This window comes from Protobothrops mucrosquamatus, unplaced genomic scaffold (assembly GCF_001527695.2).
Source record: "Protobothrops mucrosquamatus isolate PMUCROS unplaced genomic scaffold, P.Mucros_1.0 scaffold_266, whole genome shotgun sequence".
Classification (NCBI taxonomy): Eukaryota; Metazoa; Chordata; class Lepidosauria; order Squamata; family Viperidae; genus Protobothrops; species Protobothrops mucrosquamatus.
The window spans coordinates 559,469-583,024 of NW_015386342.1; the positions used below are offsets into that span (position 1 = coordinate 559,469).

A 23,556-nucleotide genomic window follows, 5' to 3' on the forward strand; every position below is an offset into this window, starting at 1 on the left:
TTTCTTTTCCCATTTCTTCATTCACACGTTTACTGGGCAGCAGCCACTCCTGCAGAAGTTGAAAATAAATGGTACTGAATTTCTTTTGCCACCTTTTCACAGTGGGATGGAGGCAGAAAGATTTATTCAGCACTTATTCAGCAAACACTCTTGAGCTCCCAGAAGAAAAAGAACAGATGCTTGAATCGACAGGGAAAATGAGGCTGGTCTCCCTGGGAAAATCCCAAGATATAAGGCTGCCATATTTAAGCTGCAAAAAACCGAATCAGAGGGAAGTAAAGAGTTTTCCTATCACTTTACTGCCACCTAGGGAACAGCTGATTTAGTGCATCGGAGATGGGTTATCCAGAAATGAAAATAAGGTTTCATGAAGGAAAGGATGTAAAGTAGCACCACCGATTCTGCCAATGATTGCGGAAAGGAGAAAAAAAACATAGTAACAGAGATGACTCTAACGCAGGGGTAGTCAACCTTGGCTCTTTTATGACTCGTGGACTTCAACTCCCAGAATTCCTGAGCCAGCTAAGCTGGCTCAGGAATTCTGGGAATTGAAGTCCACGAGTCATAAAAGAGCCAAGGTTGACTACCCCTGCAGTCTAACGCCTCCAACCGCCCGTTCTGTTGAAAGGCAAAGAGGAACATCGCATCAGCCGCCGGGTGGGCGGTGCTTGGCTTCCAGGGCAACCGGAGAGAAGTGAAGCGCATGCGCGCACCATCCACTTTCTCTCAACCGTCAGCGGCAGCAGCAGCAGCAGTCGCCATGTTGATGCTGGGCAGGGGGCTGGACGCCAGGTAACGGGTCGCGGAGGGGCAAGAGAGGGCTTCTGGCCTGGGGCATCCTGCTGGGGCCCCACGCTCCCTGGCGCGGGGTGTGTGCTCGCCCCGGCATGGAGGGGGAAGCGTTGTCCGGGTAGGGCGAGGGCCGATCCGTCCCGTTGAAGGAGAAGAGGGGGAGAAGAAGACAAGAAAAGGAGAAGACAGAAGAAAAGGCCTGTCGACTTAAAAGCACCCTTCCTCATCTTGATCAGGGCATATGGGAATGGTAGTCCAGCGCATGCTTTACAGCAGGGATGGGGGAACTATGGCCCTTTGATGACTTGTGGACTTCAACTCCACAAGTTGAAGCCAGCCACAAGTCATCAAAGGGCCATAGTGCCCCACTCCCGCTTTAGATTTTGGCGGGGAGCGCTGGAAACTGTTTCGGCATCCTCGGCCTGATCCTGAACGAAAAGGGATGAGGCGTGCGAGGCCCTCGGAAAGAGCGCCCGCTCGGGGACTCGCCTTCTGGGCCGCACCGCCGAGAGAAGCGGCGACGTCCCCTCATTCGAGCTCACCGGGCTTCTCTTCCTGGGCACAAAAGGGGTTTGCAATCTCACAGACAGTCCAGATTAAAACAATAACCTAAACCAAACCGGGGCCTGCGTAAAGACGTGAACCCCAAGTCTTAAATGCTTTGGGGAAGGCTAGGAAAAGGCAGTATATAGTTCAAAAGCTTGCAGATGCAAGTAGGTTAAAAGGTACCACTTTGGTGGAAAGGTAAGAGTGTTGTTCTGAGCGCCTTTGGTATATAGCCATGCTGGCCACATGATCACAGAAATTGTCTTTGGACAACACTTTGGCCAAGAAACTGTTCTCTAGAGTCAGACATGACTGATAGAGAAATCTTTACTATTAGGTCTTTAATCTTCAGCAGAATTTGCACTGACCATGGGGTTGGATTAGGTGACTCCTTGACCTATTTACACCTGTACGTTGATGCGGAAGGACAATTTTTGCTAGCACATGAAACACAAAATCACAGGGGCTATTTTTATGACTATAGGTATTTTAGTATGAGAATTCGAACCAATGCAGCTTTTCATTTATTAGCTATTTACCCAGGTATACACCTCTGATTGCAACATTTACCTTAGTCAGAAAGTGGAGACCATCTTAACCTTGGTAGCAATAAACATTGTATTAAGTAAAAATAAATTCAATATTGTTGTACTTTGGTAATTTGGTCATTAGATATTTAAAAACATCCTCTGTGAAACCTTATTTCCAAATTTTGTATGTATGTATGATCAAAAAACATGCAGGTTTTGAATTTAAACTAAGCTAGTCAACCTAATCTATTATAATCCACCAAAACTGCTTTTTTATATATATCAGTTGGTATGGTAGTAGCACTATATATTTTTATGTGATCCATACAGTAAACTGAAGGAAATTACACATTAGATTATTGTTTAAAAATTTAATCATAACAATATTCAAATTGAAATATAGCTTTGTACATGAATGAAATTATGATAATTCAGTAATTATCATTGAATTATGCATTTCAGGAAGAATGCTCAAATATCAAAGTCTAAAGGTTGGCTTAATGAGGCTTCCAACTTTTCAGTTAGCTTTGTACCGAAGAAGAGGCAGGAATTGACTCTTCATTGCCTGTTTTATTTATTGTTTAAAAATAAAACTATGTTGATGAAATTGAAAAAAAAAGTTATACGATTTCAATAACTTGTTCTTTTTTTCTTTTTAATTTACCATTTTTGTCTGGTTTTGTTGTTTTATTTAGCTGTTGCTATTTATTTTCAGGGTTAGGTTCTTTTTCCTGCTCTGTGTAGTTCAGTATAGGGTTTTTTATTTTATCACACACACAGGTAGCCCTCAGCTTACAACCATGGAGCCTACCTATTACACTTGCATATTCCAATGGTGACTAGTGAAGCATGTCATTTAATGACCCCTACTCTCCCCAATGTAATCCTTAAATGAATGTATCAGTTGTTAAATGGAACAACAGGTGTCTCCGGTGAGGGAGGTCCTTGGACGCCTAGCACAGGTCTCCAAAGGCCTCTCCCACTTCCAAGACACCTGGTGCTCTACTCCCTCTCCTGCCCCTTGGGATTCACCAGGTCTTGGCCAGCTCTCAGCCCGGCTATTCAGCCAGGCAAGGAAATCTAAAGCTGGTCCACAGAAGCGATCGGCCCATGCAGGTCGCTTATAGCCTGTAAACTGATACCTACTTGCCATCCAGCCACCGGAGACTTGCAGGACTTAACCTGCTCCCCACTCAGCTCCAGAGGCCAGGAGTACTCAACTTATTTTTTGTTGTTGTTGTTTTATGCAGAGAAGCCTGTCCAATGCAATGCAATGCCCAGCTTTGCAGAGGCTACCAGCTTCATGGCAACCTGGTGCTATTCTAGCAAATAGTTTCTCGTGAGACTACAAACAGAACCTCATTAAAAATAGAGAGCCCCCTAAGTCTCACAAGAAGTACTACTCTGCTGACCAGCTTTAAACTTCCTTGCCTGCTGAATAGCCAGGTTAGGAGCCAGTTGAGGCAGGGGAAATCCCAAGGAGCAGAGGGAAGTAGGTCAGCAGAAGCAACACGCATACAGAGGGCAGTTGCCATCTGTAGGCCAAGGCTTGCTTCCCATCCGGTCACCCAAGGTGATCATAAGTCAAGGTTTATGTATATAGGTTAGATTTTCTATTCAGATTTAATGGACACTCAGGTCTAACAAATGCTGCTTCCCCAAGTAAAGTTTGCTGGTAATGTTGGATGTGCTTATAATTCTCAACACTGTCCTTTGTCTTTATTAGTTAACTCTCCTTTTTTAAATAGGGATAACCAGACCAGACAAATACGGGAAGCTGTTTCAAATGTGGAAAAACATTTTGGTGAATTATGTCAAATATTTGCAGCATATGTACGAAAAACTGCCAGGCTACGAGACAAAGCAGACCTTTTAGTAAATGAGATACATGCTTATGCAGCTACAGAAACACCAAATTTAAAGTTTGGATTGAAAAATTTTGCAGATGAGTTTTCCAAGCTTCAGGATTATCGCCAAGCAGAGGTATAAATTTACATTCATACATTTTTTTATATGTCAGTACTCAAATTTTGAATGTTTGCATGTTATGACCATAATAAATAAATTACAATTAGAGCCATTGAAATTTAATACTATACAGTTTAACTTACTCATAAATAGAACTTCCAATCTTTTGATAATTTCTGATATAGTCCCTGATTCGTTCCAGAATAAATTTTCAGAGAGAATTAAAACCCTTTTTTTCAGTATATTAAGATATTAAGGATTTGTGAATTTAAGTTGCATTAAACTTTAAAAGATGACAATGGCAAATTAATGATTATATTTTAAACTAAATAATGAGTATACTAATTAACACATTATTAGATTTCTTTATTGCAGAACAAAGGGTTTTTCCCCTGTTATTTCCTTCTTGATTGTTTTCTATATTTCAGATTCACTGAAAATAATGGGAATTTATGCAATGAAAAATTCTAGAATGATTCATCGTGACCTCTTTTTATAGGTAGAAAGACTTGAAGCTAAAGTTGTTGAACCTCTGAAATGTTATGGGACCATCATAAAACTTAAAAGAGTATGTGACAGATTTTGTTTCTCTTTTTCATGTTTTAAGGTACTTCTTCTCTAAGAACCTGGGGTTTCTAAGTCTTTCTTAATTCAAGTAATCAAATCCTAAAATCTATAAAAGGCCATGTAATTAAAATTCTGCATGTTTGGATATTCAAAACTGGCAACATCCAGGAAAACTTGGAAATTGAAAAGCATATATTTACTCAAATTCATTTAATAAGCATGTATGTATAATCATAATTTCATTTGTTCATCCAAACCTACATATAAATATACTGAATATTAAATCAACTATTAATCAAACAGTACCTTCCAGTTCAGAAACAATAGACCTGGGCATTTTATGGCCCATGGTCCATATCTGGCCTTTTGGTTGTCCCTGTCTGGCCATCAGCCACAGGGAAGCAAGGCCCTGGTGTCAGTGGGGCAGCTTGGGCAGTGGCCCTCCATAACAGTCCCAGTTTCTCCTATGGCCTCTTGGGAAAATTGCTCACCCCTGCTCCAGATACCAGTAGTGAAGATCCAATTATGATAAATGGCTGTTTTCCTCATATATTCCTCATATATCTAAAAGCACAACCTTTGTTGTATAATTTAATCAATAGCCTTAAGTAAATGCTTTTGAATTCCACAAGAATGTAAATAATTAGAAACCTCTTTTTTAAAAATATAGTTTTTGACATGCCTACAATCTGTTTGCAGGAAGATCTTAAAGCAACTTTAACAGCAAAGAACAGAGAAGCAAAACAGTTATCTCAACTGGAGAGGACCCGTCAACGAAATCCATCTGATCGGCATATTATTGTATCCTTTGCACACATACTTATTTAAAACTTTATATGCAATAGTTAAACTGTTGAAAAAGATTGATACATGTAAAAAAAATCAAGTGGAATTTCTTTTACATTGTTTTCCTAAAATATCTTAGTTCAGAGGTCTCCAACCTTTCTGGGCTCGAGGACCGGAGGGAAGGAGAGCAGCTACAAAATTGATGTGCGCATGTGCACACGGAGCCACGCACACTGGCGCGGCATTAGCAGTTCCATTCGCACATGCGCTGTGAGCATGCGCAAACGGCCATGCATCCCCCACGGTGGATAGCGGCCCATTCATGCATGTGCGAACGGGCCATGCAAATTACCCGGGCTAGCAGCGCATGCACAAATGGACTGCAGACACCCGCACCACGCTAGCATCCCCATTCGCACCCGCGTGCATGTGCAAATGGGGCTGCAGGTGTGAGTGGGGGGAATATGTGCCTACGCATGTGCGCACCAGGCAGCCATTTCTGCTGCCCAAGAGCCCATAGGACCATAGCTTGGGGACCCCTGCCTTAGTTGACAAGTAGCTATATTGATTATTCAGCAATTAAAAGTAATTACCTGCTTATAGAATTTTTTCTTTAGTCCCTAATTTGTTATAGTTTCAAGATTTACTAAAAACCGAAAGCCATCAATTATTTCTGTCTGATAAACTAGAAACTTGATGAGTTGTTTTACAGAAAGGATTGTTTAAATATCAGAAATACTGCTGTAGTATTTTCTGTAACTTAGAACATTTTCCTTTACTGTTAACACCTTCAGTCACAGGTGAGTCTTCCATCTGAAATGATAGCATAAGTTCTATTGATAATTATGCTTTTTCATCTTTATAATTGTTCCACCAATAAGAAAAATAAGTTATATATACCTACAGATACTAGGATCAGAAGTAGGAGTAGAAATAGATTTTCATTAAAGGTTTCTTATTTTGGAAGGCAAAAAAAGGAACTTGGTACCATGCTTTCTAACTAATATACTGTATTAAAATTCATAAATTAGCTAAGTAAATTGATTTTTTTTAATTAAATTAATGAATAGTATTGGCATAAAACATTGCATAGCTAATATAAATTAGGTAAGAGATCCAAACTGCTGTACATCTTCATATTACACAATAGAATTTAGTCACATTTAAAGAAATATAATCATTGAAGTCCTAACGTAATATTTGTAAATAAAACTGATCAGAATGACCAGGGTTAGGAGTAAACGGCTCATGGTGTCAGTTTCAGTAGCTTGTTCGCCACATGGGCACAATCTAGATTTAAATAGAATGTTCTTATAGTATTTTAATTTTTATTGTTTTATTTCTTAAGAATATAGTAGTATAAATAGTATAAATAAAAAAATAACTAAACATGATATAAACTCAAAATACTAAGAAAACTATTACTCCCAAGATTAAAAACTATACCAACAAATCAGCTTAAATTCCATAAAATCTTTGAATTAAGTCTTAAGAATGAAAGAATAGTTATGCTTTATCAGCACATCTATTGCAAATAATGTTTCCAGCAAATATTTCTAAGTTACATGTGAGAAAAATAGAAACATTTTCCCATCTATATCTTAGAAATCTTTAGAAACATTTTCCCAAGGATCCTAAAACTACAGCAGTCTCATGGGAAAATTGTGAGTCCCACTTCCAGTAAGGATTTATGGTTAATAGGTACTTTTAATGCCCAGAAAAGATTTTAAAAGGTTTTAAAAAGACTGTTCCTAAATCAGTTTGACTTTTTAATTATTTCCCCAATAGAGCATACTTAATTTGATTAAGGAATCAAGCTTTTCCAATTGTGAGGGTGGAGGTTCATTTTCCAAACTTGTGGGTTGGTTTCCAAACTTTTTGTTTACAGGCTTATCCTACACCCAAGCTATAGATATTGGCACTTTTCCAATTATGCTAATTATGAATATGTGCGACAATATATTGGTGTAGGTCCACTAGGTAGAATTTTTCCAAATTGTGGGAAAATGAATGTTAATTTACTTAGAGTATCCTATCTAGGGCTATAGATACAGCAATATGCTTTCTCAAGTAGTTTATCTAATTTTTAAATGGAACATTGGAAAACATCTGTTGTAGGGAAAAAAATACTTTATTTTTAAGGCTGAAAGTGAATTACAGAGAGCCTCTCTGGATGCAACTAGAACGAGTCGGCAGTTGGAAGAAACAATTGACAATTTTGAAAAACAAAAGATAAAAGATATTAAGGTAGGTATGTAATTCTGGTACAATGCAATACAGATAGTGGGGTTAGCAGACTATTTCTGAAATGGGAACAAACACAATCTTGACACAAACCTCTCCACACATTTAATGAACTTGTAAATAAGTGAGCCAAGTTTCTTAGCCTCCATGTGAGGACCCTAGAAAAGATATAATTCCTGGTTTTATTTTTAAAGTTGGCATGTTCAAGTTTAGTGACAATTCAAATTATGTTCGCTAAACAATTCAAACTGGCAGTTTTTAAATACTCATAGTATATGTCAGAGACACAGTTTAGCCCCAACAAATTGCTGCTTCTGTTAAAATATCTTGTTTACAGTGAAGAACAGTGCTCAGATTTATTACTGAATTTGATCATATTAGAATTACAGTATTCTAGTGCAATTAGAATTTGAATAGATTAACATTAAAATGTATTAATTCTAAGGAGCAGGCAATTCCCTTAGTAAATAAATGAAATAGGAACTCAGTATTTAATATTGAAACAGATACTAGGATGAGTGGGGAAAAAATAATGCTCAGATGGTCCATGCTGTTACATTTCAGATAATAAACCTTCAAACAAGAAAGTGTAGAAGAACTTTTCCCAGTTGAATAAGTTGTGGCTGCACTGGTCTCTTCTAGGCAGATACTAAATCAGCCTGTACAAAAGGCACCAATTATACAAAGACTGTTACAAACAGTAAATTGAACATTCTTCCCCCCCAAGCATAGTGAAGTTTTCTAGTTTTCATAGTGATGGCTCAATTATTGCCACAATTGTCATAAAGCAATAGATAAATATATATGTAATATTCTACTCTTTATTTTTAGAACATACTTTCAGAATTCATTACAATTGAAATGTTATTTCATGGAAAAGCCATAGAAATTTATACTGCTGCATTCCAAAATATACAAAATATTGATGAGAACGAAGATTTAGAGGTAAGAGACCAAATGCATCTTTGGTAAGGGTGTAGTCAGTTGATTTTGTAGCATATTAGTTTTAAAGGCTAGCTGTTCAAAAATAATGTTTAAATAATATTTTATTGGATAATTGAAGATATTTAAAAATGTATATGCTTCTATTCAACATAAACAAAAACTTCAGTTAAGGAATAATTATAGTCTGTATATATTTTAAAGCAGATTAAAAAATAGGTTCAATAAGCAACAGAAAGGTTTCCCATTCTTGCTCATTCTGTCCATAAGTAGAGATGCAATTTATTTGAGTGTTTCCTATCTTATCAAAGTAGATTTGGTGATAGGAAGCAGTGGGTAAGAGGGAGATTTATACTTAACTCTGTCTTCCTAATTTCAACTTTTTGAAAGTGTAATGTGCCTCCCTAAATTGTCTGATAAGGAATGTGTTGAAATAATTTTTGCTGGTTTAAGTGTTAGCACTTCAGCTGCTAGCAGTTCAAAATCGTTTTCTTTGTGACACGGAAGGCAAGTAAATAAGCCTTTTTAACCTGATTTGCAGAAATTCTTCCGCATCTAGGAGTTGAGATATAACAATAAACCAGGCATAGATAACGTAATTTCAGCCAAAAGTTTTTAAATTGCTTTTGATAATTTAAAACCGAATGACATTCAAAAAATAGATTTCTAGCTTTTCTCTTCAGTACTGAAGAGATAAAGGAAACTTCAATTATACAAGCTCTCCTGCTTGGCCTACACATATTAACTAATATCTAGATTTTGTACTGACGTTCATGTCTGGTAACATCTATACTTTCAGAAAAGATGAAGTGGTGTTATTATTCAGCTTGCTCTCTTTGCAGCTATTTACAGTACATCCTAGAATCCTTATTACTTTGATTTACATCAGTCTGTTTAGATTAAAATGTGGTCTACTGGGAGTATTCCAAGAAATTATGCTTTGAAGTGATGTTTATATCACTTAAATCAGTGTAGTACTAATAGTGTGCCTCAGAATTGCTGCATGCATTCCAAATCTCACTATCAACATTTAAGTTTTATTAACAGGTATTTCGGAGTTCACTTTATCCACCAGAACATCAAACCCGTTTGGATATTGTTCGTGCAAATTCCAAATCTCCCCTTCAGAGAACTGGTTCTTCCAGAACTTGTACTGGAATAGTTCAGGTAAAAAAAGATCTTGAATGTTTTTGTTACTGAGTGCTACAAATGTTTTAATATAGCCTTTCCAAATAATCTATTATTATCTCTAACCAGAAATCTATTGGATATCAAATTGTTTGAATGTCCAATTTACTTGCCACTTCAGTGAATAGTTAAAAATGAATTTATAAAACCTTTTATTTCTAAAAGCGAATACGCACACTGAGATGTGTAAATCATTTATGAAATGATATTACACATACTCAGATATGTAAATTATTCGTGAAAACCTTAGAGGTAATAGTGGAATTTGTTTTAAGGGGGCTTTTTTAGTACCATTTTCAAATATTGAGGTTAGCATTTGTAATACAGCTGCATGTAAAATACATATATATGTTTTGAGCTAAAAGCAGACTGTTAAATCTAAAAATGTGCGTGCCAATTTATTTTTGCATCTTATCTGTATTCGTTCATTTTGGAAAACCTGGCTGAAAATACTTCCATTTGTAAGCCATTAAACGTATAATTCAGAAAGACAGTTGATATGTAGGATAGCCTGCCAACAATGAATCCTTAACATACAAAAAATACTGTACAAACATGTTTTTCTTTCTCCAATGAGTGCTTTTTTCAGTTTTATTCTTTGGTGACAGATTGCTAGGAATCGCCTTAAGGAAGAGGAGGCAGATGAAGAGGAAGAGGAGGAAGAGGAAGAGGAAGAATTAGAAACCACTAAGGAGGAAAGATAGCTTTTGCCACAACAAAATATTCCTCAAATTAAAAATGCTAATTGTATTTACATTTCATGTTAAGATATCATAAGGACATCCATTAAAATTACAACAAAGATACATTATTTGACCACCTTATGATCTCTTAATAATATAACATGTACAAAAAGTTGCTAAAATGGAGATATTTTTTAAAAAGTTGTGTCAATTTTGACAATTACTGTAAGGAATTCACCAAGTTTGTTTCTTTGCTTTTCAAAACAGACATTCCCATTATTAACAAGGGGAATGAGGTATATGTTCATATTTATTAAATATAGGTAGTCATCCCCCAGTAACAAAGTGAGTTACATAGAATTTCTTTGATGTATCATAGAATCTATCCGTTGTCAAAACATCTAAATTTGCTTTGGCCTATACACAACACTAATTCTAAAAAAGTACTTGTAGTTCTCGACTTACAACTACAATTGAGCCCCAAAATTTTGTTGCTAAACAAGACAGTTAATGAGTTTTGTCTCATTTTATTATTTTTTCCACAGTTAAGTGAATCTGCAGTTGTTAAGTGAATCTGCAGTTGTTAAGTGAATCAGGCTTCCTCCATTGACTTGCTTGTTGGGAGCAAGCTGGCAAAGTTATAAATGGTGATCACATGACCCAGGTCAGTGAAGCTGTCATAAATAAATGTCACTTGCCAAGTGCCCAAATTTTGATCACATGTCCATCAGGATGTTACAAAACTAAAGTCATAAGTCACTTTTTTCAGTGCCATTATAATCTTGAACAAACAGTTGTAAGTTGAGAACAACTTAGAAAGATCTTGATCATTAATCATTTCCAGCCTAATCTTCCAGTATGCCATATAACTGGAGAGTTGTCAGTGAAGCCTGAATGTAATTTTCTCTGCTCATCCTTAGCCAGATTCTTCCCCAGAATCTAGTTTTTGGTGTTTAACTGAATAATCATATTTGATTTGCAACAGAAGCAGTGTGAGTCAGTATTAAAAGTTTACCTTTCAGCATTTTATGGTGTAGCTTTAAGCTTGTAGTCAAGATTCATACATGACTTTAGAAGAAAAATGGGATTTTAATTTTCTTCTCATTTCATAATTAGAATTAGTGCATTAATTATGTATTAGCAGTATTCTAACATCCATTCTATTTAATTGCAGGTTATCACATATTTTAAAAATAAAAAATGCATTTTCACATTAAGTATTTATACCTGTCTTAGTGATTCTCAAACTGAAGCCCATAGCACAGTGTTTTTAAACTGTACAAAACACTAAGTTTGAAACCAAAGATAATAAGAAATAAGCATTTAACTTCCTTCTATCAACTGTAATTAAAATGCAGATGTGCAAACACCTAAAACTGAACCATAATCTCTTCACATCAGTAACTAAAAATCAATTAGCACTGTATAATAGTGCCAAGAATATTATCCTGGAATACAATGACTGAGCTTGCAAATCAATATATGATAAACTACATATCCATGTCCCCAAAAAGCAATTTTCTATACTAGTCATACTTGATATAACTTGTATTTTCACATCTCATCTGCATAGAAAACAAGTACCAAAATTTTGCTTTAGTATGAATAATTCAGTTATCATCCAGGTCCCTAGATGACAGGAGTCCCTTTTATTCATATCAAACACTATCTTTAAAAGACGAGATTAGTGGTATATGAAATAAGATTCATTGACTGAGGAGACTGTCATTCTGACTTATCCTGACTTATCCCATACACTGTGCATAGTTTGACCATATTTTGACCATATCATTTTCATGCATATTTTCCACCTTCAAGCTGTATAAACTTGAATGTTTAACAGATATAAGCATATCAAGTAATGTGTATTTGTGTAATGAGAGGATGTAACAGTTTAAGGAGATCAACATCCTATATCAAGGTGTGCATAATTACTAGGCAGCTTCTTTTCCTCAGGCAAAATGGGCCAAAAAAGATTTAACTGACACTAAAAAGTCAAAAATTGTAAAAAGTGTTTCAGAGGGATGTAGCACTCTTGAAATTGCTAAGATATTTGGGCTTGATCACAGAACCAATAGAGGGATGTAGCACTCTTGAAATTGCTAAGATATTGGGGCTTGATCACAGAACCATCAAATGTTTTGTTGCAAATAGTCAACAAGGTTGCAAGAAATGCACTGAGAAAAAAAAAGAAAGATGCATGTTAACTGCCAAAGATTTGAGACGAATCAAATGTGACGCTATCAGGAACACATTATCCTCCAGTGCGGTCATATTCCAGAACTGCAACATACCTGGGGTATCCAGAAGTGCAAGGTGTTCAATGCTCAGAGACATGGCCAAGGTAAGAAAGGCTGAAACCCAACCACCACTGAAAAAGACACATAAGTTGAAATGGCAAAACTGGGCCAAGAAATAGCTGAAGACAGATTTTTCAAAGGTTTTATCAATTGATGAGAGGGACTCTTGATGGACCAGATGGTTGGGCCCGTGGCTGGATCAGTAACATGCACAGAGCTCCACTTCGACTCAAGACGCCAAGGTGGAAGTGGGGTCCTGGTTTGGGCTGGTATTAAAGATGAGCTAGTTGGACCTTTTTGGATTGAAGATGGACTCTAAATCAACTCCTAAGAAAGCCAAAACCTCACTTTTACTTTAATCTCCAAAATACAACTTGCCTAATAATTGTGTCCACAGTGTATATAAGTATTCAACACTGCCTTTCACAATCTGATTGATACCTTCCAGATTATGTTTAATTCCCAAGCAAAGTAGTTGACTAAATTTGATGAGAATTGCAGTCTAATTGATTTGGAAGATACATAGTTGGGAAAGATTTGTCTAATACATACAAAGCCAATGTAATCATGTCAAAATGATGCTGCAATTACAAGTGCCCAAGATGAGTAAAAATGCCCTTACAATGCATGTAGATCAACTTGAAAATGTTTCTAAAGTTTTAAATACTTTTTTCAGCTGCCATTTCCTTTTCCTCCCTATCACAGTGCTTAAAAGAATGTGTTAAGGCTTTTTCGACCCAAATTAATTGCCAAATTAATAGAAAATGTAGGCATGAAACAAAATTGTAAGGGTATACAGATATCACAGTAAGTTGCATTCTTTAGGCTATACTATGCAAAATTTTAGATTGTGCCAACTCCTCTAAAATTTAATTTATAAAATCATCATCTATGTCCACATATGCCAAATATAAAACTGTTTTTAGAATTGCAAGATATTACTGCTACAAATAAGCAAGCCATCAATGACCCATCCACATATTTCAGTGCATGTACTTTTATTTTGAAAGAAAAGCTTGAGCTGACATTAACAAAACATTCCAGCTATCACTGAGAATTAACAATGGACACGAATCCTATGGATTTAAGTTAATATATACAAGGATGACACAACCTATGCTTTTGAACAACTCTGAAAATACAATGTTTTACATCAAACCATATTTAGATAAACTGCAAATATACATGCAGCAGAGGGATGGAATACATGTTAAATTTCGTATTTCAGCTATGCATATTTTAAAGATAACTTGTCAGAACTATCAGGTTGATCCATTATTTTTAAAAAAATCAATTAAAAATGCTGCAATTTTAAAATAAGACTTAACGCTTTATAATGCTTAACATTTTGGGGTGTCTTCATTTTCCAAGTAAAAAATTGTGAATTATGAAATAATACTGTATATTCTATCTCATTTTCACCTATACCAAAGTTAATCTAATTTTGCGCTGGCCAATTGGCCTATTGTTCAGTTCATTAATAGCAGCCTCTGCCTCTTTGTAATTTACTAGAGCAATGATTGCTTCACCAGAAAACATTCCATATTCATTGTGCTGAACAGAAAGAGATTCTGGTATAATTTTATAGCCATGGAAAAAATCCAGAATTTCATTAGGAGAAGCTCGAAATGGTATATTTTTTAATTTGATCAATGTTACAGAATCTGAGTCACCATCAAAGTTAGAATCAGGCATAAAGTGCCTATCGGAAAAATTTTCAGGAATACCATCACCAAATTCTTTAAATGAGGGAGGACCTCTATTGGATGAACAGATAAAATCATCAGACAGGCTTCGATAATCACCTTCCTGCACAGAGGGTCCTTGTGAATCAACAGAGTAAAAGTTTTCATCTCTTTCGCGTGTATGGTGATGCCCTTGCAGCTTTTCATTAGATGCTGGTGGAATATTAATACCAAACTTTTGCATTTGCTCCTCGGGTATACATCTTAAGAGTACCTCTGTCCCCAAAAAGCATCGGCGATTTAAGCTTTCAGCTTTTCGGGCCTGATTTTCTGTCCTGAATTTAACTAGTGCTTCTCCCAGTCCAACTCCTTTGTCATCATAAAGCAAATAAATGTCATTGTCATCAATATTAAATCCTGCAAAGAACTTTTGTACTTCAACATTTGTCACATCAAATGGAAAATTTCTTACATACACACACGTCTTTGAGCCAAGGTAGCCATCTTGATTTTTATCCTTTACATGGTGATATTCTTCTGGTGATCCCATTAACTCTATCACTGTTCTTTTGGAAACAGGGAAAATATAAACTTGTCGACCAAAAAGATCAAGCTTGTGATAAGTCAGTGCTGATTCATATGCTTCTTCTGATCTGAACATAATAATTGCATCCTTGTTTCTTGCCTCATTATCGTGTGATTTTAGAAAAGTAATGTCCCTGTTCACTAAAGTTATCTCCTGAAAGAACATCCGCAAGTCTTTCTTTTTAATAGCAGCAGACAGATTTTTAAGATGTATGTAATATTCCTTGGTCTGGGGTACATGGGGCTGGCTTGGAGCAGAGAAAGGTGAATGAGACTGAGTTTTAACCCTCCTTGGAGACCTTGAATGGGTACTTGCTGTGAACCTCCTTGGAAAATGTGAATGCATAGGTTCCATGATCCTCTGTGGTGGTGACCTTGAACCATTGCGTGCCATGACCCTCCGTGGAGGAGACCTTGATCCAGTGTGTGCCATAACCCTTTCTGGAGATCTTGAATAGGCGTGTGCCATAACCCTTTGTGAAGGAGATTTTGAATAGCTGCGTTCCATAATCCTCCATGGAGACCTTGAATTAACCTGTGATACTACTCTACGTGGTGGAGTTCTGGATCGGGTACGTTTCCTTGTAAACATATAGCTTGGCTCTTTTTTTGAATATTCCGTGTTTGAAAAATAATGTCCTTTATTTGAATTTTGTTGAAAGTGGAAAGAATTATCTATCTTCTCATCTATCTTGCCTCCATACTTAAGCCATGTTTCTTCCTTGGACGGACGGACTTCTATAAACCGTGAACCAATATAATTCCTATCCCGTTGTAGTCCTTTCATGGCATCACTTAATGTAGCAAATTTGACAAAACCATCTCCATTGATTTGACCATTCGTTTTTAACATAAGTACCTTCTCCACTTGTAATCCAGAAAAGAAATTGAACACATCATCTTCTGTTGAAGAATAAGGCATACCACGTATAAATAAATATAACCTATCAGATTTAGATATTTCCTTCCTAGGTTGGTTAAAATTTGATTTTGAAATATTTATATTGGTATTTCGAGGGCCACTAGAATGAAACTCATCCTCCAAAGGAATCCTGGAATCATGGCTAGATTTACCAATTCCCTTTTTAATGACTTGAACTGTATTTGAAAGGTTGCCAACATCAGATGTTCCTGAATTATTAGGAGCTGTCCGCCTAGATCCTACTCCTCTTCCACCACGATCAAATCTTTTTCTATTAATTTCTATTATGCTTTGCATTTCTGTCTTGCTACTAAGAAAGAACTGTATACGTGAATCCTTGATAAATCCTCCTGAATAGCTCATTGCTTGTCTGGCATCTTCATCTGTTGCAAATATAATAAAAGCTTCCCCCTTTTCTCCTCCAATAATATGTACACCTCCATCAGGAATATTCAATCCTGAGAAGAAATGACGAATATCTGCAGAATCCGCAACAAGAGGAAGTCCCTGTAAACGGATGACTACAGCCATTTTGAGCTCAACCCACAGCAATAATCACCTGTGGATAAAAAGGCATACATGATAACAAGCCTTTAGTATACTGGAAGAATGCTAGGCCTACGCTACACCATTTAAAACAAAACAAAACAAAATCCTGCCATTACTGAAAGAATAACTCCTACATTTCAAATCACACAACCTAATTTAATCTGAATGTTTATAAACACTGGCCAGTCTGAAATAAGTGTACAGTTCCCAATAATATTCTCAATCAAAAGCACCAATGTCATTCATAACATCTAAAATAAAAGCTATCGAAGCTTTCACAGCATCTTATAAAATCCAGTAAAAGAAAGCATCTTGTTTTCCATTATCTGACATTCTGAACTACTTTGATCAAAAAGATGTCATATCACTTCCAAGCAATAATGAAGTTTAAGCATTTTCTGTCAGGCCGGCTCATCTCATAAAGAATTAAGTTCAGTAATCTTTTTCTCCATGTTTATTCTTTCCTATGATTAGATAGCCAACTGCACATCTTCCTTTCCAGTCATCAGCTTGGATGAAAAGCCATCAAATCTGACAATATAAACATCAAGCTTTCAGAAGCTTACCTGGTTCTTCTTGGAAGGCCTGATAAAGGCTGTGAAATCAACTTAACTGTGGAAAGAAAATGAAACAAAATTAATGGCCAAGAAGCAGATTTACATTTTAAGCCACATTCAGTGGGATAGCCAGAACTATGGTGAACATTAACAACCCAGTAAGAAATAAAAAATAACAAGTTGTTCTGTTCCTTTCCTATTCCAGAGATGTACCAAAAAAAATCAGGATTTGTGAATTTCAGTTGTATAGTATCTTGTTTTTCACATGTTTTGAGACAGGTTCATTATGTTCTCTACTTAAAACTGATGTCAGCAACAATGATATGAGATTGATCTTCAAATTTTGATACAGGTAAAAAAATCCAATTAAAAATATTCTTTTTGTCAATGTCCTCAGTCCTTGAAAGTTCCACACAAAAAGAGTAAGTGTCCAATTGTTCTAACATGATTTTCTTTTAAAGAACATAGCAGAATGTTAATCAAAAATTGAGTAAGTGACCAAATTAAGAAAACATATTCCAACTTCAGAAATTCCAGGAAAATATATTGATGATATACCAATTTCCCCATAAAGCTTGCTGTGCCAGTATGAATCCAGAGGAATCCAGTATGTTAGAATAACTTTGAATTTAGAAGATAAGTACCTTGCAAAGGAGAAGGAGTACACATGTAATGACTACACGCAGAAATAGATTTACACAGCACTTGTAATACCCATATTTCACAAGTTCCAGAAAAAGGAAATAACAGAAAAACTACAAACCTAAATAACCTTAGAGAGATAAAGCTCCACTAAGCTCATCAAAGTCCACTTACGAATGTACACAGTACTGCAGTTTCAGTATCAAAGACCTAATACAATATCAAATGCATGGAAGGAAATATATTCAATTTAATATTCTATTAATAGAATATTAATACCAGAACCCAAATTACATATATCTTATGTACAAAAGTTTTAAGGCTGTAAACAATGATAAAATATACTAAACATTCAAATCTGTCACTATGCTTAAAACCAAACTACTTTCTCCAAACCCTACAAAAGTATGGCACATCCATCTTTCTTTTTAAAGACCTAATTTGTAAGGTCCAATCCAATCCATTTCCCTGAAAACAATGGCAACTAATCTAGGGACATGAATAACAACTTGTTCAAAAAGCTTACATTAACAAATGCAAGGTAGCCAACTACAGCTGTTACTAGCATTGGGCAGCTCAATTTTCCCCCTGAAACTGAATAATAAACAACTAGATCCAACAAAAAAAGATTGATAGCATTATATCCTGTCCTTTATTTCCAAAAGAGGTCTACCAAGCAATGAAAAAGCCTTCAGGAAGTCCAATTGAAGTAAAATGAACAATTATTAACATTTCAATTCCTGATTGTCAAGTGCAACTAAAACATATATACATTAATCTGGCAACAAAATGAGAAAAACATATATCAAACAAGGAGTTCAGGACTTCAGCAAAACTTATTTCTGAGCAGATACAATGGGACTCTATTAGTAAGCTTTAAAACTCCTTCTAAAAACCAATTGAATACTGTAGTTAACTACATGTCAAAAAAAACCCTCCAATCTTCTATGGACCAGTTCATATTATACAATTCCCTACAGAGGATGAACATCAGCTGAAGTGGTTTATGTTTTTGCAGTTAAAATATACTCTGCATTTTATTCTTGTGTAATCCATGTGTGAATTTGAGCGAGCAAGCATTGATTCCTGTTAAAAACAGGCACATTCATTCCTATCCATTCAATGGCTGCTGAAGTAGTGCCTGGTTGACTCTTTCCCAGGAAGATAGTTGCAAAAGATTTATTCCTCCTAGAGAATGCAGAGTATAGAACTCTGGAATATGAGGCATTACTTCCGTGATTGTAATCCTGGTAGAAAAATACATCGTAAAAAAGACCAGGTGGGGAGAAAAAGCACGTCTTCGCTAGCAATTATCAATACCCATTTCCTTTCCAAAGATACGTTGACTAAGATGAGATCAGAAATACCCATCGAGATGGAAATCAATCGGTAGAACAAGCTTGCGACTCCGGAGCTTCTTCATCTTGGTACAGCGTTTATATACAAATTCAGTTTCTAGTTATCATCCAACTCACTCCTCGGGAAAACGTTCGGGATGATCCAATATTCTCAGGAAACCAGCGAAAGAAAATACAAGAACTACGAGACTTTCCGTAGCGTGTTCAATCCTGAAACGACCTTCCGACACAGAACCAGAGCGACTTTTTTCCAAGCACGCCAGACAAGTTTTTCTTCCATCCCCGTCGTTAACGGAGAAAGAATTCGCTTTCGGAGAATTGTTTAAACGCCTCAATATGTTATCAAAACACTGAACAGCAAACGCCTCCGACATCACCGTCCTCGCAGCAGGAGCTGCCCGGGCCTTTGTCACCCACCCCCCTTCCTTTATCCATACCACTTGCCGACCTCGGTCGGCCTCTCAACTCAAGAGCACGGAGAAAATACGGGATACAAAGTGAAGCTTAGACGCTACCCTCGAAGCCAGCAATCCCACAAACACATACGCACACCCGTAACAATGACCCCCTTCGCGTTTCATTTCTACTAACCAGGCCCCTGGGAGTCGAAAGAGGCCTTGAAAGCGCCTCAGCTCCGTTAATTTCCCGCGGGAAAGAAGAGCAAAACCCCGCGCTTGCTTTAACAGGTCATGAGGCAAAACGCCGCAGCCTCTCCCCTCTGCTCTCGGGCGCGCCAACCTCTCCGGGCGTCCGTCAGGAAACCGGCTGCGGGCGTCTTGCCCTCTCCAAAAATACGGTGCGCCCCCCGCTTCGACCTCCCGAAGCGAGAAAAGACCGATCCGCAATCTACAAAATGGCAGCCGCGCTTCCGCTCCAGCTCCCCGCGTCCCACCTCAGCAAAGCCATTGAGCGCGACTTTCTGTGCGCAGGCTCGGAGGGATACTTTAAACGCATGCGCCATGTCCCGGAAGTTCAAAGTTTGGTCAGAAATTCGATTTGCCTAGTCCAGGGGTAAGGCAACCTTGGCTCTTTTATGACTCGTGGACTTCAACTCCCAGAATTCCTGAGCCAGCTATGCTGGCTCAGGAATTCTGGGAGTTGAAGTCCACGAGTCATAAAAGAGCCACGGTTGCCTACCCCTGGCCACTAGTCGTTTTCGATGGCAATTTTTTTACCTGCAAAAAACCGAAAGTTTTGTAAAGGGAATAGAAAGGTAGGGAGGATTGAAAGATTGCAACTTTTGTTAGCAATCCGGTGGCATGTAGAATAGCGTTTTGCACGGGACTCGAAAATTTAGCATAATATACAGATTAACTCCATTTGGCCTCCTAGGGTTTTCTTAAATACAACTAAGTTTTTTTTTTAAAAAAAATGAGCTATTTCTACAAGTAATGTGTAACAATGTGTATAATGCCATCATCATGAAAACCAAAGAGCTTTGATTTCAAATAGGTTTATGATTTCATGTGATTGATTTTTATCTCCGTTTTAATGCAGTGCTCTTCTCTGTGTTTGAATGTGAAAAAAATAATTTTGTTGATATTTTTGAGGTTAGATTTGAATAGTATTGTGATATAGATCAGAGGTCCCCAACCTTTTGGGCACCAAGGACCCGTTCCATGGAGAAAGGTTTTTCTACTGAATGGAGAGAGTGTAGTTTTGTGTACTGCCTGCATCCCACAGATGGGACTTTGCTTGTTTGTGCGGACCGGTTGCTGGCAAGCCGCAGCCCAGTACTGGTCCAGAGACTGGGGGTTGGGGACCCCTGATATAGATTGATAATGGTGGTGGTGATGTTATCCATTCGTATCTGATTCTTGACAATTCTGTGGGCCAGGTTTCTCCATGGAAGATGTGTTCCAATGGATGTGTTCCAATCACCATTAAAAAAGACAAAACTTTTCCAATCTTCTGTACATACAAATGTCTAACATCCAAAGTGATGCAGCAATCAATCATGCTGTTTCAAAACCTACAGTACAAATAGTCCTTGACTTATGTTAACAGTTCGGAACATAATTGCTAAACAATGTGCTTCCTAAGCAAGTCACACCCCATTTTTCTAACCTTTTCTGACCAGGTTGTTATGCAAATCACTGAAATGGTTAAGTGAATCATGCTGTCATTAAACAACCCAGCTTTCTCCATTTACTTTACTTATCAAAAGCTGACTGAGAAGGTTAGAAATGGCAATCATGTGACCGTGGGATGCTGCAACCATGATAAATACATACCAGTTGCCAAATGCCCCAGATGTGACTATGGCAAGGATGCAACAATTGAAAATGCAAAGAACAGTCATAAATCATTTTTTCAATGCCAGTGTAACTTCAAACGATTATGAAATGAATAGGGTGTGCGAGACAATATTCCAGGGGATGCGAAAACTTGGGTTTAGAAGTTTCAAAATTATAGTGTATATGCATAATTCATTATTTCAAACTGTTGTAAGGGGTGCGAGAATATATCAGAAGAGTTCTATTGGTGCGGGGTATAGAAAAGGTTGGGAGCTGCTGCTGTATAGGAATAGGAAATTCAATGCATCTGGAGGTTTCAGTATCCAGGTGGGCAGTTATGTTCTCCAGCTGGTTATAAAATAATTTTATATTTAAATTTATTTATAATATTACAATAAGCACTTTTATAATTTTTAAAATACATTTTTTTAAAAATATGTGTTGCTTCAACAAATCGATTTTGATTTTGCCGGTTGTAGTAGCCTAAGAAATCGATTCAAAATCATTACCTGCAAAATGTGTTACTGCAAAACACTGCAAAGTACATAAGTAAGTACATAATCCCTTACATAGAAGTATTTAAAATTACTGGAAATTGCTCAGAAATTATTACACGAAAAAAGCTGTGAAAATGAAAACTAAATTTAATAAAATTTTGTAACCATCCATTTAATCATATAATGATGTCCTAATACTTACCATCATCTGTATAAGTGATGTTGACAATGTTTTTTTCTATTTGAGATCTCATAGGTAATAAAGCAAACATTATATGCACCATACTCTCAATTAGTGTTTTTTAAATGCAATATTTTGTTTTAATTCAACAAAAATAACATGGGGGGAAGAAGTGCAGATTATGATTTAATTTTCATGGACTGCTATTCACTCATCAAATGACTGAAATGTAATCTTCAATTGCAAGGATTCCATTTAAAATTGAACCTCATCCATCTTTCGTTGAATGAGCCGCAGGACCTCTCTACTTTGCGGGATATAGAGATGGAGAAAGTGATCCGGTATACTCTTGAGGTTTTTTTAACCCTCTTGGCGTTCCGTAGTTCGAGTTTCAAACCCGCCTTTCCAACCAGGGAACTCTCGATGGGGGGGGCGGGGTCGAGGCTTGAGTAGCCATGGCGACGCTGCGGCGATGGCTTGCCGCGGCGCTGGTGATGCTCCCCTTGAGCTCGGGCCGCGGCTTTTTCCTCCCCTTGCACGACCCACAGAGCTGCGCTGGGACTCAGTACTTCGATATCGCCAGCTTGGACTGCCGGAGTTGTGGGGAGTTCCAGAAGCAAAACGCTCAGGGTGAGACTACCTAAGGTTCAACCGGATGGAAGATGGAGCTATTTAAAAGGTTCATTCAGACGTTGCGCTGAATTCAGTAAACCTTCTTGAACATAGTGCATGTAGTGCACTGAATTCAGTGGACCTTCTTGAACATAGTGCATGTAGAATTGCATGTTCATTTATTTCCCCCCGAAAAGCAGATACTTAATAGTTGTGCTTGATTATTTACCATCTTCTGGTCATTATGTAACTAATGGTCAGATCCGGAAGAATAGCTGCTGCTCGTCATTGGATCGCCTCCAGGGAAAAGAATACATATAACCACAGGGATAAATTAAGAAAGATGGTGAAATTGCTTTAAAGTGTGTTTATTAAGAAGCAAATTATTCCTTAAATGGACAAATCCCCGCATAATATGAACAGCAAGAATACTAAATGCTGATATTATTGGGGAAATGCCAACTATTATGCCATTCTAGTACATAGAGAACAATGAGAAGTAAGTGAAAGTTTCATTATCTAGGTAGAACCATCTTGGCTCACTTTCTCTCTGGATGGTGGCCAGGCATCCTTATTTAGGTCTGGAGATTGCAGATTGGTGGGTGGAAACATTACATGTATATATTTACATTCACACATTCTTACATTTAAGCCCTGTCTTCCATTAATCTTGAGCATTATAGTTGAAAGAGAAAGTAAACTAACTTCTCCCAACTGCTATAAACTGTAGGTTCTTTCCATGGAAAATAAAGAAGGCATCAAGGGTATAAGAGAAGAAACTTAATCCTCTTTCCATCTATTGAGTCATCTCTCTATAAATGGATTCCCACTAGTAGAGAAGGACAATGGAGACCCACTAAAGGCACCTTGCTAAGAACATTTCAAAATCTGTCAGATTTTTTGGGATCTCAAGATTGCCTCTTTTTTCAGGTTTGACTCTAGTATTGGAACCTTGCTAGAGAATACCTACCGTCAAACCAAAATTCAAGAAAATTCTACCAGGAAACATGAAGATTACTTTAGAAAAATGATTCCAATTTATTTGTTTATATAGTCATCCACCTCAACAAACATAAAATATTTAAAACCTTAAAAACTTTTAAAGGCAACATATGTAGAGAAATTTAAGAGATCTCTTTCAGTCATATCCTTATGAAATATTTTAATTTGAAGTAGATAATACAA

General features: G+C 37.0%; 2 protein-coding genes across 2 annotated transcripts; one reads left to right on the plus strand and one right to left on the minus strand.

Moving 5' to 3' along the window:
* Nucleotides 1-760: 760 nt before the first annotated feature.
* FAM92A (family with sequence similarity 92 member A) lies at nt 761-10,367 on the plus strand. Its single transcript, XM_015831593.1, has 9 exons — nt 761-792; nt 3,617-3,851; nt 4,336-4,404; nt 5,103-5,204; nt 5,984-5,989; nt 7,332-7,436; nt 8,265-8,378; nt 9,423-9,542; nt 10,172-10,367. Exons 1-9 carry the CDS (start codon nt 761-763, stop codon nt 10,265-10,267), a joined length of 879 nt encoding a protein of 292 aa, XP_015687079.1. The 3' UTR covers nt 10,268-10,367.
* Nucleotides 10,368-13,527: 3,160 nt separating this feature from the next.
* RBM12B (RNA binding motif protein 12B) lies at nt 13,528-19,718 on the minus strand. Its single transcript, XM_015831594.1, has 3 exons — nt 19,436-19,718; nt 16,854-16,899; nt 13,528-16,297 (listed from the first exon to the last, which is right to left on the minus strand). The coding sequence occupies exon 3, from the start codon at nt 16,267-16,269 to the stop codon at nt 13,969-13,971; it is 2,301 nt and encodes a 766-aa protein (XP_015687080.1). The 5' UTR covers nt 16,270-16,297; nt 16,854-16,899; nt 19,436-19,718; the 3' UTR covers nt 13,528-13,968.
* Between the last annotated feature and the right edge of the window lie 3,838 nt (nt 19,719-23,556).